The 22,424-nt window shown below is 40.2% G+C and overlaps 1 protein-coding gene across 4 annotated transcripts in view; it reads left to right on the top strand.

The window, feature by feature from the left end:
* The first annotated feature begins 2,999 nt into the window (after positions 1 to 2,999).
* Positions 3,000 to 22,424, top strand: part of ppp1r13bb (protein phosphatase 1, regulatory subunit 13Bb) — a 56,725-nt gene continuing 37,300 nt past the window's right edge. Inside the window, exons 1-2 of one of the 4 annotated variants that reach the window (XM_017455944.3) lie at positions 3,000 to 3,457; positions 3,948 to 4,115. In XM_017455944.3, coding sequence (XP_017311433.1) covers positions 4,107 to 4,115 — 9 coding nt within the window. In that variant the 5' untranslated portion in view covers positions 3,000 to 3,457; positions 3,948 to 4,106. The remainder of the gene's footprint in view (positions 3,458 to 3,947; positions 4,116 to 22,424) is intronic. The other 3 variants (XM_017455940.3, XM_053675673.1, XM_017455945.3) reach the window with 3 other exon arrangements.

Here is a 22,424-nt window from a genome sequence, read left to right as displayed (position 1 = left end):
AGCTTGTAAAGCCTGCCATTACACAGGCTAGCCTACAAATTCATTAAGCCATATAACTACCTATTACTATCCTCACAAACCTGACCTTCAACAAGGAACTGATGTTCAATACTTAGTAATAAAGACAGTGTCTTCCTGGTACTACATACACTCGCTGTCCACTTTATTAGGAACACCTGTATACCTGCACATTCATGCAGTTATCTAATCAGCCATTCATGTGGATGGATAAGGGACTTTGATCGTGGCATGGTTGATGGTACCAGATGGGTTGGTTTGAATATTTCCGAAACTCCTGATCTCAGACTTTCACACACAGCAGTTTCTAGAGTTTACACTGAATGGTGCGGAAAAAAAACAAACATTGAGTGACAGACAGTTTTGTGGATGGAAACACCTTGTTGATGAGAGAATTCAGAGGAAAATGACCAGATTGGTTCGAGCTGCCAGGAAGGATATAGTAACTCATATAACCACTCTTTACACCTGTGGCGAGCAGAAAAGCATCTCATTATGAACAAAACATCAAACCGTGAGGTGTATTTGCTACATTTTATTAATCCATGTTGGGTTCCACTCCTGTCAGCCAAGAACAGGAATCTGAGGCTATCATGGGTACAGGGTCATCAAAATTGGGCAGCTGAAGATTAGAAAAAAAAGTCACCTGGTCTTTTTCAAGTTTTCAACTGTCCAATTTGGGTGAGTCTGTGCCCATGATAGCCTGGCTCCTACTTGATTGGAATGAAAACCTGCACCCACACTGGCCCTTTGCGGATAAAATTGGACACTCCTGGTATATTCTAAGGGACAGGTCTCCAAACCTAGTCCTGGAATACCCCCTGTCTTAAACATGATAGTGTTTTGCCTGATCTCTGAACACACCACTTCAGCTGGGGAAGGGCTGTTAAATAGCCGATTATCTGAAATAGGTGTGTTAGACCAGGGAAAACACTAAAATGTTCAGAATGTTAGTAACTTTATATTGGTCAGAGTCACAGGTGATGTAGAGCCTATTCCAGGAAAACTGGGTCCATCACAGAGTGATGCAGAACATTTTACTTCAGAACAAGGCATGATTTCAGTACATGAATTCTCAAAGTCAAAATCGTTTAAAGCTGCAAAGTAGTGGAGGAGCGGTCTGTGCCATGGTGTATGCAGTGATGGAAAGTGCACACTGTCAATCAACTCGCCAGCCACGCCCCCAGGCTCCGAAACCCCAGTATTTAAAGATACTGCATCCAGCCACTAGAGGGAAGCCGAGACACTCTTTTCAACTACTCTAACACTGCCCATCATATGGTGCTTGAGCCCTCTGATGTGGCCTATATTCTGTCATTTGTATTTATGTTTCAGTGCTTGGATCCAGTTGAATGTTGCCTATAAGCTATTAAAGGATAAGTCGTCCCCGAAACACATTAAATATGTTTATAATTAAATATTTGTGATGTGTTCAGAGAGTCTGGTGCTGATTTGTTCAGAGGTGCCACACTGACATCACAACGGGACATTGCTAGCACAGTTAAAATGGCTCGTAATAGGATTTTTTAAAACATTCAACAATCTCAAACATAAAGCAATAAGGGTCAGGTTCTGCTGTTGGCTCTGAAAACACAAGGGCAAGTGCTTTTCTCACGCACCATTTCCCATGAGAAATCAAAAGTAGGAATAGTGTAGACAGCAGCGTTGGACTTAAAGTTCAAGAATGCAATACAACTAAACAACGCAGTTGTGCTGAGTTACGGAAGACACTCGGCTCAGATCAATGAGATGACACGCTCGAGTGAGTTGATGGCTTTATTAGCATGAAAGTGAAAGCTTTGGAACCTGACCTGTTTGAGCTGAGTGTACAGATGGGAGTGTTAGAGAGCTGGACAGACTAAAGAACTAAAGCGCTGCTGCATCGGTCTCCTTAGGTAGAGATGAAAAATAGTCTATTGGCGCCCTGCCCGAGTTTTGCCACGGCAAGCACCACTCACATTTTCTTCAGGAAATGTACATTTTTAGTTTTCACTGCACCATTACCAGCAGGTAGTAGAACAGCATTGTGGGTAATGTAAATCGTGAAAGTGTGAATGACCAACATGTTTAAACGTTTCAATTAAAAAACTCAAATCAGAATTTAATCAGCAAATAAATATTTGCACAGTTGAAGATCAGATCAATTATATATATATATATATATATATATATATATATATATATATATATATATATATATATATATATATATATATTTGGTGCATTTTGGAAACTGCATTCAGTTCAGTACCTACTGCTTGGCCGTTGATACATTTACTCACTGATCAGTATAAGTGGTAATCATGAATACACTCCGGATGTGCTACGCACACAGATTCTGATCAGAAAGTTCGTCAGGGGTTCAAGCCCCAGCTGTCACTGTTGGGCCCTTGAGCAAGGCCCTTAACCCTCTCTGCTCCAGGGGTGCCGTATCATGGCTGCTCTGACCCCAACTTCGTAACAAGCTGGGATAAGCGAATAAAGATAATTTCACTGTACTTTAATGTCTTCTAGGCAGCTGATTGAGACACAGCCACTGAAATGATACTACCAGCTTCCTACCAGCAGGTGTGTGTCTGTGGTGAATTAGGTGTGAGTGTAAATAAGACATGATGTAACATAATAGAGTGTATACACCCGCTTGTTTTGTTTGTGTTAAAAGCAATTTAACACTGTTTTATTCCACTACACCACTTTTTGTAAAGTTTCATTGTGTGCCAAACATAACCAGTGCTGTATACTGTATGTGTGAAGTGGGGTATAGATGCACCAGAAGTACATTTCTTTGTGTTTGTGTTTAGAAAATGACCCAAGCACATAGAGCTGAATTTTAGTATAGTTACCTTATAAGTTTATTTATTTATTTATTTAAATATTCACCCAAACAGAACACATGGATTCAAGTGTGCGTCTGCTGTGTGTGCGTCTGCTGTGTGTGCTACCTGCTGTGGGCCGCGCCACATTCCTGGCGTTCCTCACAGTCGAGCCCTGCCTTTATTTACTACACTAACAAATCAGTGTTGTGTGATTACCTCTGCGTCTCCTACACACTTCCGCTGGAAATAACTTCTTTTTAGTGTTTTCGTGTCGCTTCATTGTCGTTTATTCTGAAGATATATATATATTTTTATAGTAGACCAAACTCAGCGTGGTGTTTTGTTCCTGTGTGTGGAGTGTGTGTGTGTGTGAGAGAGAGAGAGAGAGAGACAGAGACAGAGACAGACAGACAGACAGAAAGTCTGCATGTACGCTGCCAGAGCTCTGGCTAGTTGGCTGTTAGCGTGCTGCCGCCGCTGCCCTTCAGGAAACCCCTCCTGCTCCGCTGCCTGGATCACCCCGATACCTCGCTTTCCTACAGTAACCACACGGGTTTATTTAAAAAAAATTTTTTTTTTTTGCTCTTTAACCGGATTGTTTCAAGTGTCCTCGAGTGACTTGAGTAAGTAAACACTAAACTTTTGACATTTATGTAGTCATTTTAGTTCATGTTTAGTTTAGTAGTTGTCAGCTTTCTCGCTAGGACAGTTGCTACGTAGCTGTTGCTAACTCAGCTCCGCGGTGCTTTATCATTAACCGTGCGGTGGTTTTGTTTATGTGTGAAATAAGGTGGGTTTTATTTTCATTTTAAATTTGTTTTGGGGGGTATTTTGTCAAAGGTTTAATTCGAACGACGAGTTAAGATAAACAGAGTGACGAGGAATAGCTAGCCGTGTTTGCTAGCCCGTTAGCACTGTGTTCACTCATTTAAATACCTGTAATGAGGTTAGGTTATTTCAGCTAGCTGTGACTGAACAGTTTATTTACTGTTTATCATTTCAGCCTGCACGGCATGACCGTGCAGGTTTATTTTCTTGTATTTAATGCAGTTAAATAGGTAGTTACGTGCTTTAAAATAATTTTTATTTTATTTTATTTGTTCTTATTTTCAGGGCAGCCCTGGTGAGCTGTGCTATGGCCGCTTGTTTGTCTCTTCTCTGAGAACAAGTGTCCATGTCAGAGAGGTTATTTTATAAGGCACATATGAAATCAAAAAGACAACGTTATTAGGAAGCAACCCGTGGCCTGATGTTTCTCTGACATCTGCAAAAATGATGCCTGTAAGTATGATCTCTTGATTGAGCCGCCCTGGTTTTCCTATAAATAGACTTCTTCAGAGCCACTTGTGTCAATCACCTGCCTCTGGTGGAGCACAAACACCTAAAAAAAACTGTCCACTGACTCGAAAAAGTGTCTTCTGAGAGTATAACAATCATACACGGTTGCTTTCTTGATGGGTTATAATAAGGCGTCATGTCCTCTCTTTTGAGGTAAGACGGTAATGAAATGTAAGAGGGTCTTTTCTCAGAAGATGGTTCTCAGTTGAAGGCGGGGATGTTGTTGTTGTTGTTGTTGTTGTTGTTGTTATTACGATTATAGACGTAAAACTATCTATGATGATCGTCCACGGTAGTTCACACATTGATGTAAAAAAGTCAAACTTACCGGTAATCCTAACCATCATCAAATTCTGAACTATACCAGTTAAGTAGGTTAAAATAACAATGTGAATTTTATTCACAAATTAAAAATTCCAGTGAAAATGCAAACACAAATACTCGCAGGATTAATAATCTAACCCCAGGAACAACAAATAGAAATGATGTAAAAATTCTTTTCTTCTGTAAACGTGCATATAACGTTTAACTTGGCACGTTTTAAACTATGCTGCGAAACATCAAATACGGTATATATAAACCCGAACCACTTCCTTATAACAGAGGAAGCTTCTTTTTTTGTGGATTAATTCTTCATCCTCGTCTAGGGTTGGAGCTCCGCCTTCCTCTGTGCTTGTTCTCGTTCTACGTGTTTGAAGCCCACGTTGCGGCGCGTGAAAACGTTATCGCGGGATGATAAATTCTTATCATGGGGAGGATTTGTACTGGTGTGTCATGGACGATATGGTACGGCACAGCCCTCGTTGAAGGCCCTCTTGTGTACGTCCGCAGCAGGTCGTGTATTCATTGAGAACATTTTCACCTGAAAAGGAAGCTAGAATACAATTGTGATTGGAAGCTCGTAGGGAAATGGACTCGCTTTGACCTCAAGATAAAGAAAACCACACCTCCTTCTCGACAAACCCTAATGGCAGTAATTAGTTTTATGGCACTGACATAAGTGGAGCGTTTTTGCTTAGTCTTAATGGATAGATGGCTTCATCAGTCCCAAGTCAGCAGTTAAAGAAGCTGATATTATTTACTGTGGCCCGGATGGGTTTTTGTTGGAAAAGCATAAACCTAGTATACATAAATGTAAAAGAAATGTTATTTCAAGCCCGGTTGCAGTGATATTAATTTTGTTCAGTTGTACCTCTCGATAAAGGCGATAGTTTGAAATATGACAGTTTTCAGATCATTTTTTTCCCTCCAATCTAATCCTCCAGCAAAAATTTTATTTGCTCTGGTTGTTATCGAGTACTTATGGTGCCAGAATCAGTCTGGGAAACTGTTTTAACTCTGCAGGAATGCGCTACCATTAAACATTAACCCTGGTGAATAATTGCCCCAAAGGTTTAATGCTGTAAAGGAAATTCATTTTTGTATCTTTAATCCTGATCTTAGGACACATCCTTATCACCTGCTTGTGTAATCTGGATGAAGTGGGTGATTTACCCTCAGGACCTGTCTAGGTTATCTAATCTAATGTTTATATTGTGGTGTTCAGGCCCTGTGTCTTATCTCCTGCCAGCCTAATCGAGAGGAAGAGAGTGTGATACAACAGTGCAACAGCAGTACCTTTGGATTTTGATTAGGTTTTAGAAGAATCAGTGCTTGACTTCCTAGAAATGAATTGTTTTGCAGGCTCGCAAACGTTTGTTTGTAATGATCATTTGAGCGCTTTGTGTTCTTGTACCAGTTCTTATAAACGTTCCAACACAAAGATGTGACGTAGCCACTCTCTGTGCTGCGCAATTCTTAGTTTCCATAAGTATACTGTCTTTAGTATTTTATACGTAAGGAATAATACATTGGTATTCTATTAGATTAAATATTATCAGCGACGGGCAGGTCTGATGCTGTTACCTTCCTGAATAATTTAGGGGAAAAAACGTGACTTGTTATTGAGAAACCACAAAGCGCAACAGCTTCTGTCCCAAAGACTTTCCCAATGATGAAAAAATGGAATAGCTTTACATTAAAGCGCTGACTTTGAATGAAGTTTTCTTTCATAAAAAATATCTTTACTACAAGCTTCACCAGAGCAACATCTATAATTCTTCTTCTTCTGGCTAGAGTGTCTATGGCAGCCCATAGAACCATCGGGTACAAAGTTGTGAAATTTGGCACACTGATTTGAGAGGGTCTAAGGAACATTCTGACCAATTTTAGGCCAATTGCTGCTAATTCTCTGGCGCCACCGTCAAATTTGGGCCTAATTTCGAAGTACGTGATAACTTTTGAACCGCGTGTCCATGTTACTCCTCCTACAAATTTTGTTCAATCATCACCAAATTTGGCACACACCATCTTCAGAGTAAGCCTCACAAAATTTATCAAAATTATTTTGAATACTCCAAATATTTTGCCTGTAATGGGCCAACAAATCTGACAGCAAAGCCACCAAACGTGAAATAAGGCTGTATCTCAGAAACAGCTTTGTGCGTGGACACACAACTTGGTAGGCAGCTTCAGGACCATGACCTGAGGCTATGCAACAAATTATGTGCCAGCGCCACCTACTGGTCAAAAGTTACAATACAACGAACTATTTTTTTGTATTATTGTCAAATCTTCACCAAGTTTGGCTCGCATCATCTTGAGACCGGTCTAAGTCATCAAAGGATCTCTGATATTCAAAACTATTCACAAGTAATAGACTAGCAAATGTGTGATGCTACAAATCATTCTGGAATTCCTTTGCCTGTAGTTATATCTCTATTTTCTTGTGATTGCTTATGCAGCAATTGTAGTGTGAATGTGTAGCTCGGGGTAAGTCGGGGTGCTTGGCCCCTGAAAATGCTGCTTGCAGCTTTAATTTAAAAAATAAAAAAAAATCTGCCTCTTAATAATTACATATTAGAATGAGTGCGTTCAATATAAACTTTTGATTTGAATGACAGTAATGCCAGAGCTGCTGTTATAGAAAATTCATGAAAGTCTTTTGATTTAATCCGATTCGAGAAGTCAGCAGAGCTGTGGCATAAAGTTCTATTATTAGTTCTGTTATTTAGGGCACTGTTTCAGTGTTTGGAGCCCAAACTGTAATGTAGCCTAGATTGTGCCACTCGCTTGGACCCCTAACAGTGGAACGTAGCTTGGACTCTCTCAACCATATTTGTGATCTATTAAAGGCAAAGCTAAAGTTTGTATTGTCTTACTTTACTGAAAAGATGATAAGTGATAGACAGTTGTTTGAATGCATTTACAGTAGGTAAGCGCTCTTCCCTGCACCAGTGTTGTTTAGCCTAAAAGAAAATGCAGACAGAGTTGAAGAGATGGAGGAAGATGGGGTGTGACAGAGGTCAATGCTGGACATTGTGTTACAGTCTGCAGCTGTGAAAATGATCTGACTGATAAACACACACCCCATTCCAGATAACCCAAGAGCTTTATCCATAACCTTGTCTGTGCTGTACCTGTGGCAGTGCCTTTTTTTTTTTTTTTTTTTTTTTTTTTTTTTTTTTTTTTTTTTTTTTTTAAATCATCATTGTTGTACAGAATGTACAATGTATACTGAAACTGTTTTATATAGCAGAATGACCTTGAATTAGCAATATGTGCACTACATCATCGCAGTATTAGTGCTTGTCAAGTAGGTGTGAAAGTATGCGGGATTGGTAAACCGCAGGTTATGCATGGCCTTCGTGTTTGATGAGGTTTTGGTGGCTTTAGATCCATCCTGTGGGTCAAAAGTATGAGTTGATGATACTTTGGTACATATTTATTAGCTAACCATTCATAGTGTAGTTCATAAATGGGTCATGTATTCTTATTTCTGTTCGTTAACAATCTGGTTATGGGACCTAGTCAGACTGAGCAAAACGATTATAATCCAAAGTCTGATTGCGTCGCATGGCACAGTTCAGACTCTGATAATAAAAACAACAACAAGAAAAAAAAAAGCAAAACTCCATAGTAGCTCCATCACTGCACACATACAGCATGACCTAGATTACTGTCCTGTTCTGGGAATGCAGAGGTGCATGATGGGAAATACCTACATCCTGTATGATATGCCTGTTAGTTATTTGTCTGGAAAAAGTGGGGAATGTGCAAGAATAAATGTGGCATTTACACACACACACAGACACACGCAATAGCAATGCTTTTTTTGAACATGTCTTATTGTCTTAAAGGGAAGTTCAGCTGCTGAAAATAATAATTATTATAATAATAATTAAATTCTACGTGTCTGATTTCTACCTCATTTACCATACCTGCTCTCTAGAGTAAAGCTACCATAACCTATTTTTTTATCCAGTTCCTGGACTGTACTTCCTCTTCCTATTTATGTTTACAAAAGTGCAATTCACCTCCATTTTTATTAGATGTTCTGCAGGTCCTCTTGCACGGTGGTTCTCAAAGTGGGGTCTGTGACTCTTTTTGATTTTGTTACAGTGGTGTGAATCACTGTAATTGACTTATCAAAGTTTTTATATTTAGGGGTCCAAGCACCAAAGGCAACTCAGGCCTAATGTGTTCCCTCAGTGGAAATTTCAGGAATAGTCTGCTGTATGGGTCCAAAAAATATTATTTGAAAAATGTAAATAATGTTCATGAGATGAATCCATACTGCGTGAAATAATTTACAGTTAAAGGGGGCCCTGGCTGCAAAAATTTTGATAATCACTACTCCACTATATACACACAGCCTCAAGGTTAGTTAGTTTACGTATTCGTAGTCATATCTGGTATTGTAAGGAAAAGTGTCACACAAAGAATATTGACTTTTACAGTTTAACCACCATCTTAGTTTCACCAGCGTTGTATACATGACTTGTACTCTCTCTTATCACGGGGATAGTAAAGAAATCCGAGTTGGAAAATTTCTTTAGAATGGATCGCTGCCTTCTGTTGTAATGATTTGCTGGCATCTCCGAGCTTTGACGGTGAGAATCTGCTGAGCCAGAGATGTTCACACTAACAAGGAATTAACGGATGGCTGGCAGAATTTGCCTATAAGTGAGTTTCCTCTACAGATCTGCCATGCAGGTTAATAAGCATCAAGAGAAAATTGAGTAGATCCGATAAATCTGGGCGGCTGTGGCTCAGGTGGTAGAGCGGGTTGTCCACTAATCGTAGGGTCTGCGGTTTGACCCTAACCCTAAACCAAACCCCATGCCGAAGTGTCATTGGGCAAGACACTGAACCTCAACTTGCTCCAGATGGCAAGTTAGCGCCTTGATGGCAGCTCTGCTACCATTGGTGTGTGAGTGTGTGTATGAATGGGTGAATGAGACACAGTGTAAAGTGCTTTGGAACCGCTAAGATAAAGCGCTATATAAGCGCAGAATTAAATAGAAGGCCTGCCCTTGTGTCTTTCTCAGCATCTTCATACACACATCCCATCAGCATGAGCTTTCTTTATTTCTCATTCCCGATAGTATGTTGAGATGGAACTACATCGCATGAGGTGAGGGTGTGTCTGTGGAAAAGGGTTATGACCTGTGGAGCTTGTTTTGATCATACGAGTGTGTGGGGAGTGTTTTGTTCTGCAGGGAGCCTGCATGGTCCGTTACTGCACTGCAGCAGTGCATCATCAGCAAATGTATTGTCTCATACATTGTCCTATTCTTCCCATTCATTTACACCTCATGTGCGTTTTATGTAGACGTGTCATGGATGTATGAAAACATTTGATTTGTTTTGTTTAATTATCCATATTCCTTATAATGTCTGGAGATTGCTTTGCTGAGACATGTGTTTAACACTTCATTGTTCCATGCGTAAGCTTTCTCCGAGGGAGGGGGAGAGGGTAGGAATATATATTTCTCTGCTTGACATCGTCTATGTCTAGCCAAGATGTAAATTTGTAGCCCAGTTTGAAATGCATTAGTTTGCAGGTGGGAAAAACCTTGAATACCTCACCATACATTATTTAAATAAATCAAAATGTGGCTTGTCACAGTATGGAAATGTGACTGCTCTGTCGTAGTGATCTGCGGCTCTTCTGCTGTTAAAAAAACCTGTTCTATTTCAGTGTGTTTAAACATTTAATACTCAGTACCAGCAGCATTTACAGTGATTCTGACTTCTGTGGAGTGTCACCTTTCAAAAGAGACCAAAACCATGCATTTACTCCAAATGGTTCAAGAACAGCTTTCATTTTACTTTGGGTACGCCTTGGATGGGTGTTTTAGGTAAATTTTTCAGGAGTGTTAAGAGGTTAATATTGATTGTGATGTCCAGTGTGTGCATGCTGTAGAACCTTTTATTGAATCCAAGTTTAATCACCGAACACTTTGCAAAAAATAAAAATAAAAAATTCTTCGGCTATGTGGTATAGACTATATTGTGAGATATTATTTAGTGCATGATGTTGAAGCTCTTTGGAAAACCCTTCATGCAGAGAAACTTTCATGAAACTATGTGAAATTCTCGATAACTATAGATTTTCGTGAACTGAAATGTCTCTATTTTGCAGATATGTTGAACCAGAAGTAAAGTTATAGCATTTTAAAGACCCCATACTTTTGTCGAAAAGCATCTAATATTTATTTAGCTTATTTAATTTTCATTTAATTTAACATGTAATAAATATGGAAATAAAAATATTGGCAAGCTACCAATTAAAACCTCTTTATGCAGACTGTTTTACAGCCACATTTGTTAGTGTCTCCTTATCTATCTGAGGTTACAAATTAAGTAAAAGCATGTTCTATTGCAGCATGTTTCTTAAAGATGTATCAAAGCGTGTTATAGGGAGGAACAAAACAATTTTCTTCATTTTTGTTTGCACAGCAAAATCTGAAGGGTTTTTCTAGCTTGCCACATATACAGTGTATGGCCAGAGGTTTGTGGACACCTGACCATCACACCCGTATGTGCTTGTTGAACATCCCATTCCAGATTTAGTCCCCCTTGCTGTTATATTAACCTCCATACCTCTTGGAAGGTGTTCCCACTAGATTTTGATGTTTGGCTGAGGGGATTTATTAATTCAAGCATAAGCGCATTAGTGAGGTCAGGCACTGATATCATGTGAGGAGGCCTGGAGTGCAGTCAGTGCTTGAGTTCATCCCAAAAGTGTTCAGGGGTTGAGATCAGGGCTCTGTTCAGGACACTCGAGTTCTTCCCGTCCAACCTTGGTAAACCATGTCTTCATGGAGCTCGCTTTGTGTACAGGTGTGTTGTCCTGCTGGAACAGGTTTGGGACTCCTGTGGAAGGAAATTGTAATGCTACACCGTATAAAGACATCCTATATAATTGTGTGCTTCCAGCTTTGTGGCAGAAGTTTCGGGAAAAACCACATATGAATGTGGTGTATGGTCCAGGTATGGATGTAAGGTCCAGCTTAGCTGAGGGGAGCTCAGCTTAATTATTTTGAAGATGAGTTTACAGTAGGTTTTGATTCTTATCGGTCTGTGACACCATCATTGTGTTTTTTACCTTTGGCCTTGAAATGTTTAACACCACTGCTTGTGTGAACACCCTAGCCAAGCCAGTTTGATGATCCCTTCTCCTTGACCTGTGTGGTTAATAGAAATGCATGTAACAGCCACTGAGCAGTTAGGGACGCCTGACCAGGCTGTCAGAATAGTAACTGTTCCTGACACTGTGCTTTGCTGTGACTTGTGCCCAGCAGAATGAGTGTCACACAGCCAGTCAGCTGGAGTGCGTTCCTCTTTCTGTCCATGTGGGATTCAGCCAGCCAATAGAGAGCAGGGGATTGAGTGTGCTGGCTAACACGCTGTTGTTAGGGTACTTTGCAGCAGGCATGCTCAACATCTTCCTGATCATTTTCCACTATTTAATCTGGGACAAGTTTATTTTAAAGTTGGTTTGACAGACATTGCTTTTTTGTGCAGTGTTCTGCATGTTATGTCCATTAAATGTTCCCGAATGAGTAATGATAAGTCTTTATTGGTCACATACATTTAAGCACAGTGAAATTAAATTCTTCGCATACCCCAGCATGCCAGGAAGTTGGGGTCAGAGTGCGGGGTCAGCCATGATACAGCGTCCCTGGAGCAGAGAGGGTTAAGGACCTTGCTCAAGGGCCCAGCAGTGGCAGCTTGGCAGCGACCCCCGACCTTCTGATCAGTAACCCAGAGCCTTTACCACTAAGCCACCACTGCCCCCCGAAAGGTACTTGCCGTTTCAGGCAGAATGATTTTGCCATCGCTCGTACTGTTTGGCCTTTATCTTCAAATCTAGAAACGCTGGTAGGAAATGGTTGTGAAAGTTACAGTGTTCTAACGGGCTTTTATCCCCATTTCACACCGCAAATTAAACATGTGCATCCAAACAAGATTCCACAACACAAGCGGGCTAACATCATTCTGTTTTGAATTTTTTTTGCTTCCAGCTCTAAAATGCCACTGTTGTTCTTAACAATTACATTAAGTTCTTGTTGCCCTCATCTTCCTTCACAGACCTCATTACACATTCATTCACTTTCCTTAATGCATCAGTCTGAATTGTCGACCTTGAATTGAGGAGCTCCTCAAACATGAATGCTGGCTCCTATAAAAAAAAAAAAAAACCTTTAATAAGAAAAGAGAGGAAGTGCTTAGGCAGAAAGCTTTTCATCATCCTTGTGCTTTTTAGAGGATTTCTTTCTAGCAGATTCAGCAGATTTGATCGTTTATTATGCTTTCACGGTTATTTCCAGTGCATATTTCATATGAGATTAATTTTCACAAAAAAGTTTCATATTTCACTAAAACAAATCATTGCTTCAGCCTATTTTTGTGGCATTGGTAAAGTATTGTCAAATTGAGATCAGCCAATATAGTGATTAAAACAGTAGTCCTCAAACATAAGAAGGCCGTAGCACAGGATATTTCTCAGTAGTTACCAGTCTAGCAGTGACGGCGTGTGGTATAACTCTTGCCAGGATGTAGAGGGAACTCGTTGCCAACTCAGAGCATTAGTGTGGCCAGTTATTGGCACCACAGTGTAACCGCTGTGAATCATTTTCACTTGTCTTCGGGAAGCCGAGCTCCAAGCCAAGAGGAAAATGTTTTGGGCAAGCGATGTATGTAAAAATATTTCGTCGAGTTTAGGTTTGCAAAGCTCCTGCTGAATGAGACCGTATGAGACTTTAAGTATCATTAAAACAGCTTAAAAATAAAATACAAACCCTACCGTATTACTGGCTGTCTGGAAGCGCAGTTATACATTGCAATACGGTTTGTGTATTGTTGAAGAATCATATGGTATTTGTGTCATATCATCCACCCCTACTGTAAAGCAAAAAAAAAAATAAGTTTGAACGATTGTTTGATCCATCAGACAAGGGTGTCGGATCTGTGCGCAGCCCTGGATGTCCTGTGGTCTCAATAATGAACATGTGAGTGCACAATGAATCCTAAAGTGCCATGAAATGTTCACTCGCACATGGTACAAAACTGGGCAGCACTGGAGTTTCCTCTCAATGCTGTGCAGATCAGGCATGGGATACAGATTGGGTAGCATGCACATCACTGCTCTGTTGGAAGTGCAAAACCCTTCGTAGATTTATTTTAGCATGAACAAGCCTTTTGATTCCGAATCTTTAGCATTCGTAATTAATGCTCGTCTGTCTTAATGCTTGGCTTCATGGTTTCTCTGTGATATCTCAGCAAGGACCTCTGCGTTATTCCGACATGCTGTGTAAAAAATGTCTGTGCTCTCTTGGCTCAGTAGCGATTTGTCCAAACTTTTATTCAATTCATTTTTGTCAGAAGTTCAGTATTTTCAGGTGTGTGCATGCGTGCACATGTGCACGCCTGTGTGTCCTCCTTTTGCCAGCTGCATGAGGATTAGTAACACCTACATGCCCTCCAGAATTGTTGATGCCTTTTTGAGAATGAGCTGAAATTAATATTTAAACAAAGAACCCATTCAATCAGTAATGTTTAATAACAATAAATAATTAAATACTTGGGCGGTTGTGGGTCAGGTGGTAGAGCGGGTTGTCTGCTAATCGTAGGGTTGGCGGTTCGATTCCCGGCCCACGTGACTCCACATGTCGAAGTGTCCTTGGGCAAGACACTGAACCCCAAATTGCTCCTGATGGCAAGTTAGCGCCTTGCATGGGAGCTCTGCTACCATTGGTGTGTGAATGGGTGATTGAGAACCAGTGTAAAGCGCTTTGGATAAAAGCGCTATATGAGTGCGCCATTTACCAAATACTAATGCTTATTTCAAAATTGGTACCCTTACCATTAATATTTTGTGATGCATGCCCTGGAGAGAGCAACAGTGCTGAGTCTCTTCCTGTATTGGAGACACTTGTAGACAAATCTCAACGCACTTCTCCATGCAAGCTAATTTTATATTCGAGTGGGGCTTGTGGACTTCCTTCTTCAATCCAGACCACTGTGTTCAAATCTGGAGGCTTTTTTGCCTATAATTAAACCATTTCCGAGTTTATTTGTGTGTTTGGCTTATCATCCTGTGTTGAAAGCTCTATCTATGGCCCGAGCCTCTTGGCAGAGACAGCCAGGTTTTCGACTGAAGTATCCAGGTACTTGGCAGAATACATTATGCCGTCAAAGAGACCCAAAACCACCAGTTCCAAATATTCAATGAGCCCCTCCATCGTTTACGGTGGAGTATCAGGTGCTTTTCTGTATATTCGGACCCTTTTGTCAGCATGCATGGTCTGATCCAACCACAACACAGGATACCCAATCTTATCTAATCTAATATAACCACACTTGAATCTAATCACACTTGGTGAAGTTCGGGAGATGCTCTCAGCAAGCACTACTTTCTTGCAAACAGCTTGTTAGTATAAAAGGGCAGTTTAACAGTTGAATTTGAAACAACCATAAAATCAGTTCAACTGTGTGTTTCTAAAACTGTGTTATTTAGACTCCTTTTCCTTCCTTCACCATCCTTCTTACTGTGTGGTGAGACAGTGTGCTCATGGGTTCAGCTCCCGGCAATTTTCTGTTTCAGCCATGGGAAACCTTTCGTTATGGCCCTAATTGTGCTTAATGGTATTTCTAACTGCTTATGTTTTTATATAAAAATAATTTTGGAACGTTTGTGTACATATAGTTTATTTGAGACAGAAAATATTATTATTTAAATAGGTAATTCTAGCTAAATTCAATATTTTTTTTTACAACAATGATGAATAGTTTCTCGTATTGTTTTGAGTGAAAAGTTTAAATTATTGTGTGTAATATTTATTTTAGAAAGATGGATCACCTCATAGAATTTACGAGGGATTACACCAATCAGCCGTAACATTAAAACCTTAGTGCTTAATATTGTGTAGGTCCACCTTGTGCCACCAAAACAGCTCTGACCCATTGAGGTATGGACTCCACAAGACCTCTGAAGGTGTGCTGTGGTATCTGGCACCAAGACGTTATCAGCAGATTCTTTAAGTCCTGTAAGTTGAGATGTGGGGCCTTCATGGATTGCACATCCCACAGATGCTTGATCGGATTGAGATCTGGGGAATTTGGATGCCAAGTCAACACCTTGAACTCTTTGTCATGTTCCTCAAACCATTCCTGAACAGTTTTGAGCATTATCCTGTTTCAGCATTATTATATTATGCTGAAACAGACCACTGCCGTGAAGGGTTGTACTTCTTCTGCCGCAATGTTCAGGTAGGTGGTACGTGTCAAAGTAACATCTACATGAATTCCAAGACCCAAAGTTTCAGGACCTCAGGAATTCCATGACCCCAGCAGAACATTGCCCAGAGCATCACACTGCCTCTGCTAGCTTGCCTTCTTCCCATTGTGCATCCTGGTGCCATCTGTTCCTCGGGTAAGCGACGCAGACGCGCCGGGCCGTCCACGTGTTAAATGAAAACGTGATTCATCAGAGCTGGCCACCTTCCTCCATTGCTCCGTGGTACAGTTCTGATGCTCACGTCCCCATTGTAGGTGCTTTCTGTAGTGGACAGGGTTCAGCATGGGCACTCTGACCGGTCTGTGGATACCCAGCACCATACGCAGCAAGCTGTAATGCACTGTGTGTACTGACACCTTCCTGTCATAACCAGCATTAAGCTTTTCAGCAGTTTGTGCTTAGCTTTTCTGTGGGATTGGACCAGATGGGCTAGCCTTCACTCTCCCCTTGCGTAAGTGAGCCTTGGATGGACATGACCCTGTCACTGGTTCACTGGTTGTCCTTCCTTGGACCTCTTTTGGTAGGTACTAACCACTCAATACCAGGAACACTCCACAAGACCTGTTTTGGAGATGCTCTGACCCGGTCGTCCAGCCATGACAATTTGGCTTTTGTCAAAGTCTCTCAGATCCTTATACTTGCCCATTATTCCTGCTTCAAACACATCAACTTTGAGAACTGGCTGTTCACTTGCTACCTAATATATCCCACCCCTTGTCAGGTTCCACTGTAGCAAGATGATCAAAATTTTTCGCACCACCTGTTAGTTTTTAATGTTTTTGCTAATTTTAGTATGTTGAAGTTTGATAAGAATTGATCACTGTGCAGTGGTAGTGTATAGCTTAAAGGATGCATGCACACACGCACACAATACTCTCCATGATCTCTTGACCCATTAGTGTGGTAAGTTTTCATTGTATAGGACCGTAAGACATGCATTCTTACCAACATCTGTCCTACTCCCTCCTCTTAGGTCTCGCTTTGTCTTGTTCTGGAAGAGGCTTTGCAATCTTAATGAGAAGTGCTCCCTCCTCATTCTTACTTGGATATTCATTCTCTCTCTCTCTCTCTCTCTCTCTCTCTCTCTCTCTCTCTCTCTCTCTCTCTCTCTCTCTCTCTATCAGCAGTCCATGACTCTTAACGGCTTCTCTCTGCAGGGAGACTGCAAGGCTGTTTGCTTACTACCGAGTGTGCATGTGATGCAGAGAGCAAAGGAGAGAGGTTGTGTATGTAGTAGCGCTTGTGCCGTTGTGCTGACTTGTAGACTCCTGCGTGATGAAGAGGTTTGTAACTATTGTCCTTCATGGTCTAGTCAGCCTGTCTAAGGATAAGAGCTGTGGGAAGGCGAACGTTCGACACGTGAAGAGAGCGGGCAGAAGAGCACGGACTACAGCCAAGTGGAGAAAGGTGATGCTCCGGTTTGGCCTAAAGGGTAGGCGAGGGTACTCTGCTACAATAACGTGGAGTTAATAGAGGTGGTAGCAAGGGCTTTGAGGAAAACCAAGCATGGTTAAGGTCTCAGTTTGCATCTTTTCAGAACTTCAGATGATGTCAGCTCAATGTGTCACTTGTATTGTATACTGGCCTATAAGACCGTGTGGATGATTTCAACTCCACTCGTGATAGCCATTATTAAACTGTTTATATGGTGTTATTGAAAAGTATCTAGCATAGTCTATGTATAAGTGCATTTTAGACTCATTTTAAGGAGGAAAACTGCTATCTGAACACCAGTAAAGCTAGTACTGGCAAATTTATTGATAATTGGGACGATTTTAGAAATCTACAGCTTACCTACCTGATATAGCCGTCCCATTTTGATGTAGGTATGTTTATATTCGTTATATTAGTCTTTACACAGGATTGGTTACAGTACATGCTTACAGTACTGCAGTGCATCGATTCCAAAAATAATACTTGACTTTAGCAGTAACACTGCTGTAACATCAGTATTAGCAGATATTTTAATGTTCTGTTGCTTGTCAGATGTTAGTTTGACACCTTTTAATGTGTATATGATAAAGCATTTGTCTTACTAGGTTTTATTAAACAATATTTCTCAGCTGTTACAAATTTCATATTAAATAACAATAACCTTTTTCAAATTCATCTGCTGATCTGTAGAGAGACTAAAATGTAATGTTTTCTACCAGTGACAGCTTAAAAAATGAGCGCTTTTCCTAATTCGATTCTTCAGTTCTTGACACACACAGTAGTTTTTTTTTCTTCTTCTTCTTCCTCAAATCACTGCAGAACCTCCCAAGTTCTCCTAAGCCCTTGTTCTTCATTATGAAATGGTCTTCGTTTAATTGCACTCAAGAGAATTGGATTCTGTTATGATATTTGATGAGGGCTGATGTATTAATATTGAGGATGAGGATGGTTTTGGTGTAGACTGTGTGTTCTGTATTTTCTCATCTTTGCTGGCAGTTGTACTCGCATCATACCCATTGTTCTGATTAATCTCATCAAAGTGCCTCTGTTTCTCGACCAGTCGGACATCCGGATTACACACGCTCTGTTTTCCCTTCTTCCTCTTCTGCAGAAAAATGATACACAGGGTTTTTTTGATATGACATTTATTTTGTATTTCGCATAGAAAAGCTACTATTTGGAGACAAACGTATTTGAGTACAGAACTAGGAATATGATCTGCTGTGGTAGACACTTGTTTGGAGTATGGGTTCTTACCTCCAGTCTTGCCCAGCCCTGTCCTGCACAGTTTGAAGTTTTCCCTACTGCTGATGCACCTGATCCAAATAATCAGCTAATTATTAAGGCATCATTGATGCGGGTCTGGTGTGTTGAGGGTACCGAGCCCCATGACTGGACTTGAGAGCCCCTGGTTTAGAGTAATGATGGGAAGTTGAACGCAATGTGCAGTAAATGACATGAGTGTGCCAGCCTAACACAAACCTTATCCTGAAACGTTCGACTGCTCGTGCTGACTTAATAAGAGAATTTATTCAGGCTGTAGTTATCAATTTATTTTATTTTTCCCCCCTGAATATTCTGGCCCAAATATTCAAATACTCTTTAAGTAAATGCTCAAGGCTCGATTCATTGTAATGATTGAATAAAAGAGAGACAGCATAGATCGCAAGTCATGTTCAAGGCTCATGTGTGTCACATCACCCCATTAAATCTAAATAAAGTGCTTAAAATATACTTTTTCAAAAAATAAAGCTACAGATTTAGCTACGCCAAACAATCGTGGAAGACTTTGGCTTTTATTGGTAGTTTTGTGGTATAAATGGTAATAAATGATGAACGACAGAACTAAATGATCAACAGGGATCAGGTTTGTACCCGGGCAGGTGTTAAACTTCAAACGATGCAGAATTTTACCTCCTGAGCTCTCATTTACGTGAGCGTTTTCTACGTCGAACGTTAACTGAGACCTTGTCTACACGTAGATTTGCATATTACTTTATACAAAGGTTTCCTGTCCACATACTTTTGAAATGGAGTTAAAAGTCCATTTCCAAAAATATCAGTATATACATGTGGACAGGTCTCACTGCTTCTTCATCGTTATTTGCAGAGGTGGGTAGTAACGTGCTATATTTTACGTCGTTACATTTACTTTAGTAAACTTGGTAGAAAAGTAGGTTTAACTGTCCGTACTCTTAAGTCCATTTTTAATCACAGAAATGTACTTTTTACTCTGCTGCATTCGATGGCGTTCCTCTGTTACTGTTAAATGTTAATGAACATTCACATCGAGTCTCTCGATACGCTGCTGTGGTCTGAATGCGTACGCAGCAAACGTTCATTTATTTAGCCGCTCGGTCCTGGAAGATAATGGCCGAAGAGGGGGAAGAAGTGAGCGAGCGCGCGCACGTTAATACACCCTAATACACCCACTCAGTCTCTGTCTACACACAGTTTCTCTTCTGTTCTGTTGCGTAGTCTGTTCTTTTGTTTTCTGTTGTCTTGTTTAAATGCAGATGCTGACAAGTTTGTGGTGTTAACATGTTGTGAAAATAAAGGCAGAAACCTGTTGGGAAAATGTTTGTTTTTTTGCGGTGTGTGAGAGATTTTGTGTTGAAAATGGCAGGTTGTGTGTTATTGTACCCAACACAGGACTGGGATATGCTGCTTCATCTCGAACCCAGGTTTTATATCATATAAACAGAACAGACAGACTTTGAAAGAGAGGTGTGACTTCCAGTTCTCCATGTAGTCTGAGATTCAGGATTTTCCCTTCATTTTAATCAGATCCAGTGTAACTAGTAACTTGAGTAGTATTCTCATTGGATACTTTATTACTCTTACTCAAGTAATTAGGGGTTCAAGCCCAAAAGGCTGATGATTTTTATTATTATTATTATTATTCTGCCCTAAGACTGATCGTACAGACCAGACTGTAAGGCCTAGAGAGCCGAAACTTTGCAAGGCTGTAGTACTCTGGTACATTCCCTCAAAGTTTCGGCCTGATCGGCCAGATGGTGGCGCTATAGTGAGCATGTTTAGAAAAGTGGCCATAACTTTTGAACCGTTTGTCCGACTCAACAAAATGTCTATCTCCGGTTTCATTTTCGCCTATAAAAATTTTCCGCCATCTTGGATTTTTTTTTTTTAAACCTACTTTTGCGAACTAGTCCTAGGTTTTTCATCCAATCGGGACCAAACGAATCTATGGAGTCTCGTTATCCGAACTTGAGGTAGCTACGGTATGTGAAAACACAGGAAGTAGGCGTGGCCACTTTTACATAAATGGCTATAACTCTTGATGGAAATGAGAAATCTTCACCAAATTTGGCATGCTTATGTTTGAGGAATATCTATGGTGGTCCAGAAAAGTTGCCATAGCTTTGCCACATGGTGGCGGTATAATACCACAATTTTTTAATTAGCTGTAACTATGGAACCGTTGATCCAATTGACTTCAACATTTGCATACACTGTCTTTCTCAGTTGCCATCACTGTCTTTTAGCATGTTCACGTATGTGGAAAAACATGGCCGCCATCGGTTAATCAAGTTTCGGTAGCTACTTGACAAGGTTACCAATGGCTGATCGGAACGAAACTTGGTGGGCCTATTTGACTCTTGGTCTAAGAGGTTTGTGAAAGGTTTTAAAGAACTCGGCCACTAGGTGGCGCTATCACGATTTTTGTCGGTTTTAACTGTTGTGTATATAATGCAGTGTTTTGAACAAACATAACTAATATATAACATCATAGGCCTTCTCATTCTAAACGTATTTGACAGCATTGGTGTCTGTCATACCGAACGAGTCATAGTTTTTTTGCTCAGCTGAAATAAACCTATTGCAGGACAATACTTTGGATGTGTTATATCAGTAGTTATCAAAAAGAAATTGAACTTTGGATTTACCCTCGCAAGGGCACATCAAATGTTTTGAAGTGGGAGTGGCCACTTTTACTTAAATAGCTATAACTCTTGAACAAAATGACAAATTTTGACCAAACTTGGTAAACTTATATAGGGTTTTGGTCTGATGGCACGTTTCAAAAATGGGGAAGTTTGGCCACTTGGTGGCGCTATAATGGTTAAAAAAATAAAATAAAAAACCTTGAAAATAGCTGTGTAAATGATGTGTAAATGATTGTATATTATTCAGTGTTTCATACATACACATTCTTTGTATCGTACATTAGATGTCCTCATTCTGAACAACTTCACATCATGGAAGCATTGGTGTCCATAAAACCGTCCGGTAAATATTTGAGATCATTTCAGAACCCTAATTTTGCGTAGTAGTCCTAGGTTTTTTGCTTGACTGTAATCATCCTATAGCAGGATAATACTTTGGACTACTTAGATCAGTAATTATCCAAAAAAAATATGTTGAAGTTTTGATTTTACTCGTAAGAGCACATATTAAAAAGTTTGAAGTGGGCGTGGCCACTTTTACTTAAATGGCTGTAACTCTTGAACAGAATGAGAGATTTTCACCAAACTTGGGATACTTGCGTATAGGTTCAATCTGAGGACAATACTTAAAAAAAGAAAATAATACTGATTGTAACCAGCTGGTGGCGCTATAACAGAACAAAATATGAAATTGGGAGTAAATGTGGAACCATTGGTCCGATAGACTTGATAGATAAATCTTTCAAGAATTGTCCTTGTGCAAGGTCCAATCAGCATATACGAGGACAATTTTGAATCTTGAAAATCATGGCCCCCATTGGTCGAGCAATGTTCAGTAGCTATTAGACAAGCTTAATGAAGGCGATATTTCTTGAAATTATCTTGGTTTTTCTTTGATTTAAGTGCTTATAAGATTGCACAATATTAAGTAATATCGTTTAACGTCTTTAAGGGCCCTAAAGGGCTTGAACCCCGATATTTGCTGCTTGCAACTATATTTATTAACATTATTACTTTTACTGTTACTCAGTAATTATTTTTATAAAGAGTTTTACTAGTACTTGAGAGAATGTTTTGGCTGCTATACCCAGTTCTGGTTATTTGAGCCTGATGTACTGTATACCAGTATATAATTATTGTGCATGCCTGCCTTCTGAGCGGAAAATTTACAAAGTGCTCTGAGCAGGACAGAAAGCCTGGCATTGGCAGTCAGTCTTCTCATCACTTCGTGACTAGGGCTGGAAGCATGCTCATGGACATTGGACAAAACATGCAGCCTGAAAA

The sequence above is a fragment of the Ictalurus punctatus genome, chromosome 25 (genome assembly GCF_001660625.3).
Source record: "Ictalurus punctatus breed USDA103 chromosome 25, Coco_2.0, whole genome shotgun sequence".
Classification (NCBI taxonomy): Eukaryota; Metazoa; Chordata; class Actinopteri; order Siluriformes; family Ictaluridae; genus Ictalurus; species Ictalurus punctatus.
This window is presented reverse-complemented; position numbering and strand designations above follow the sequence as displayed.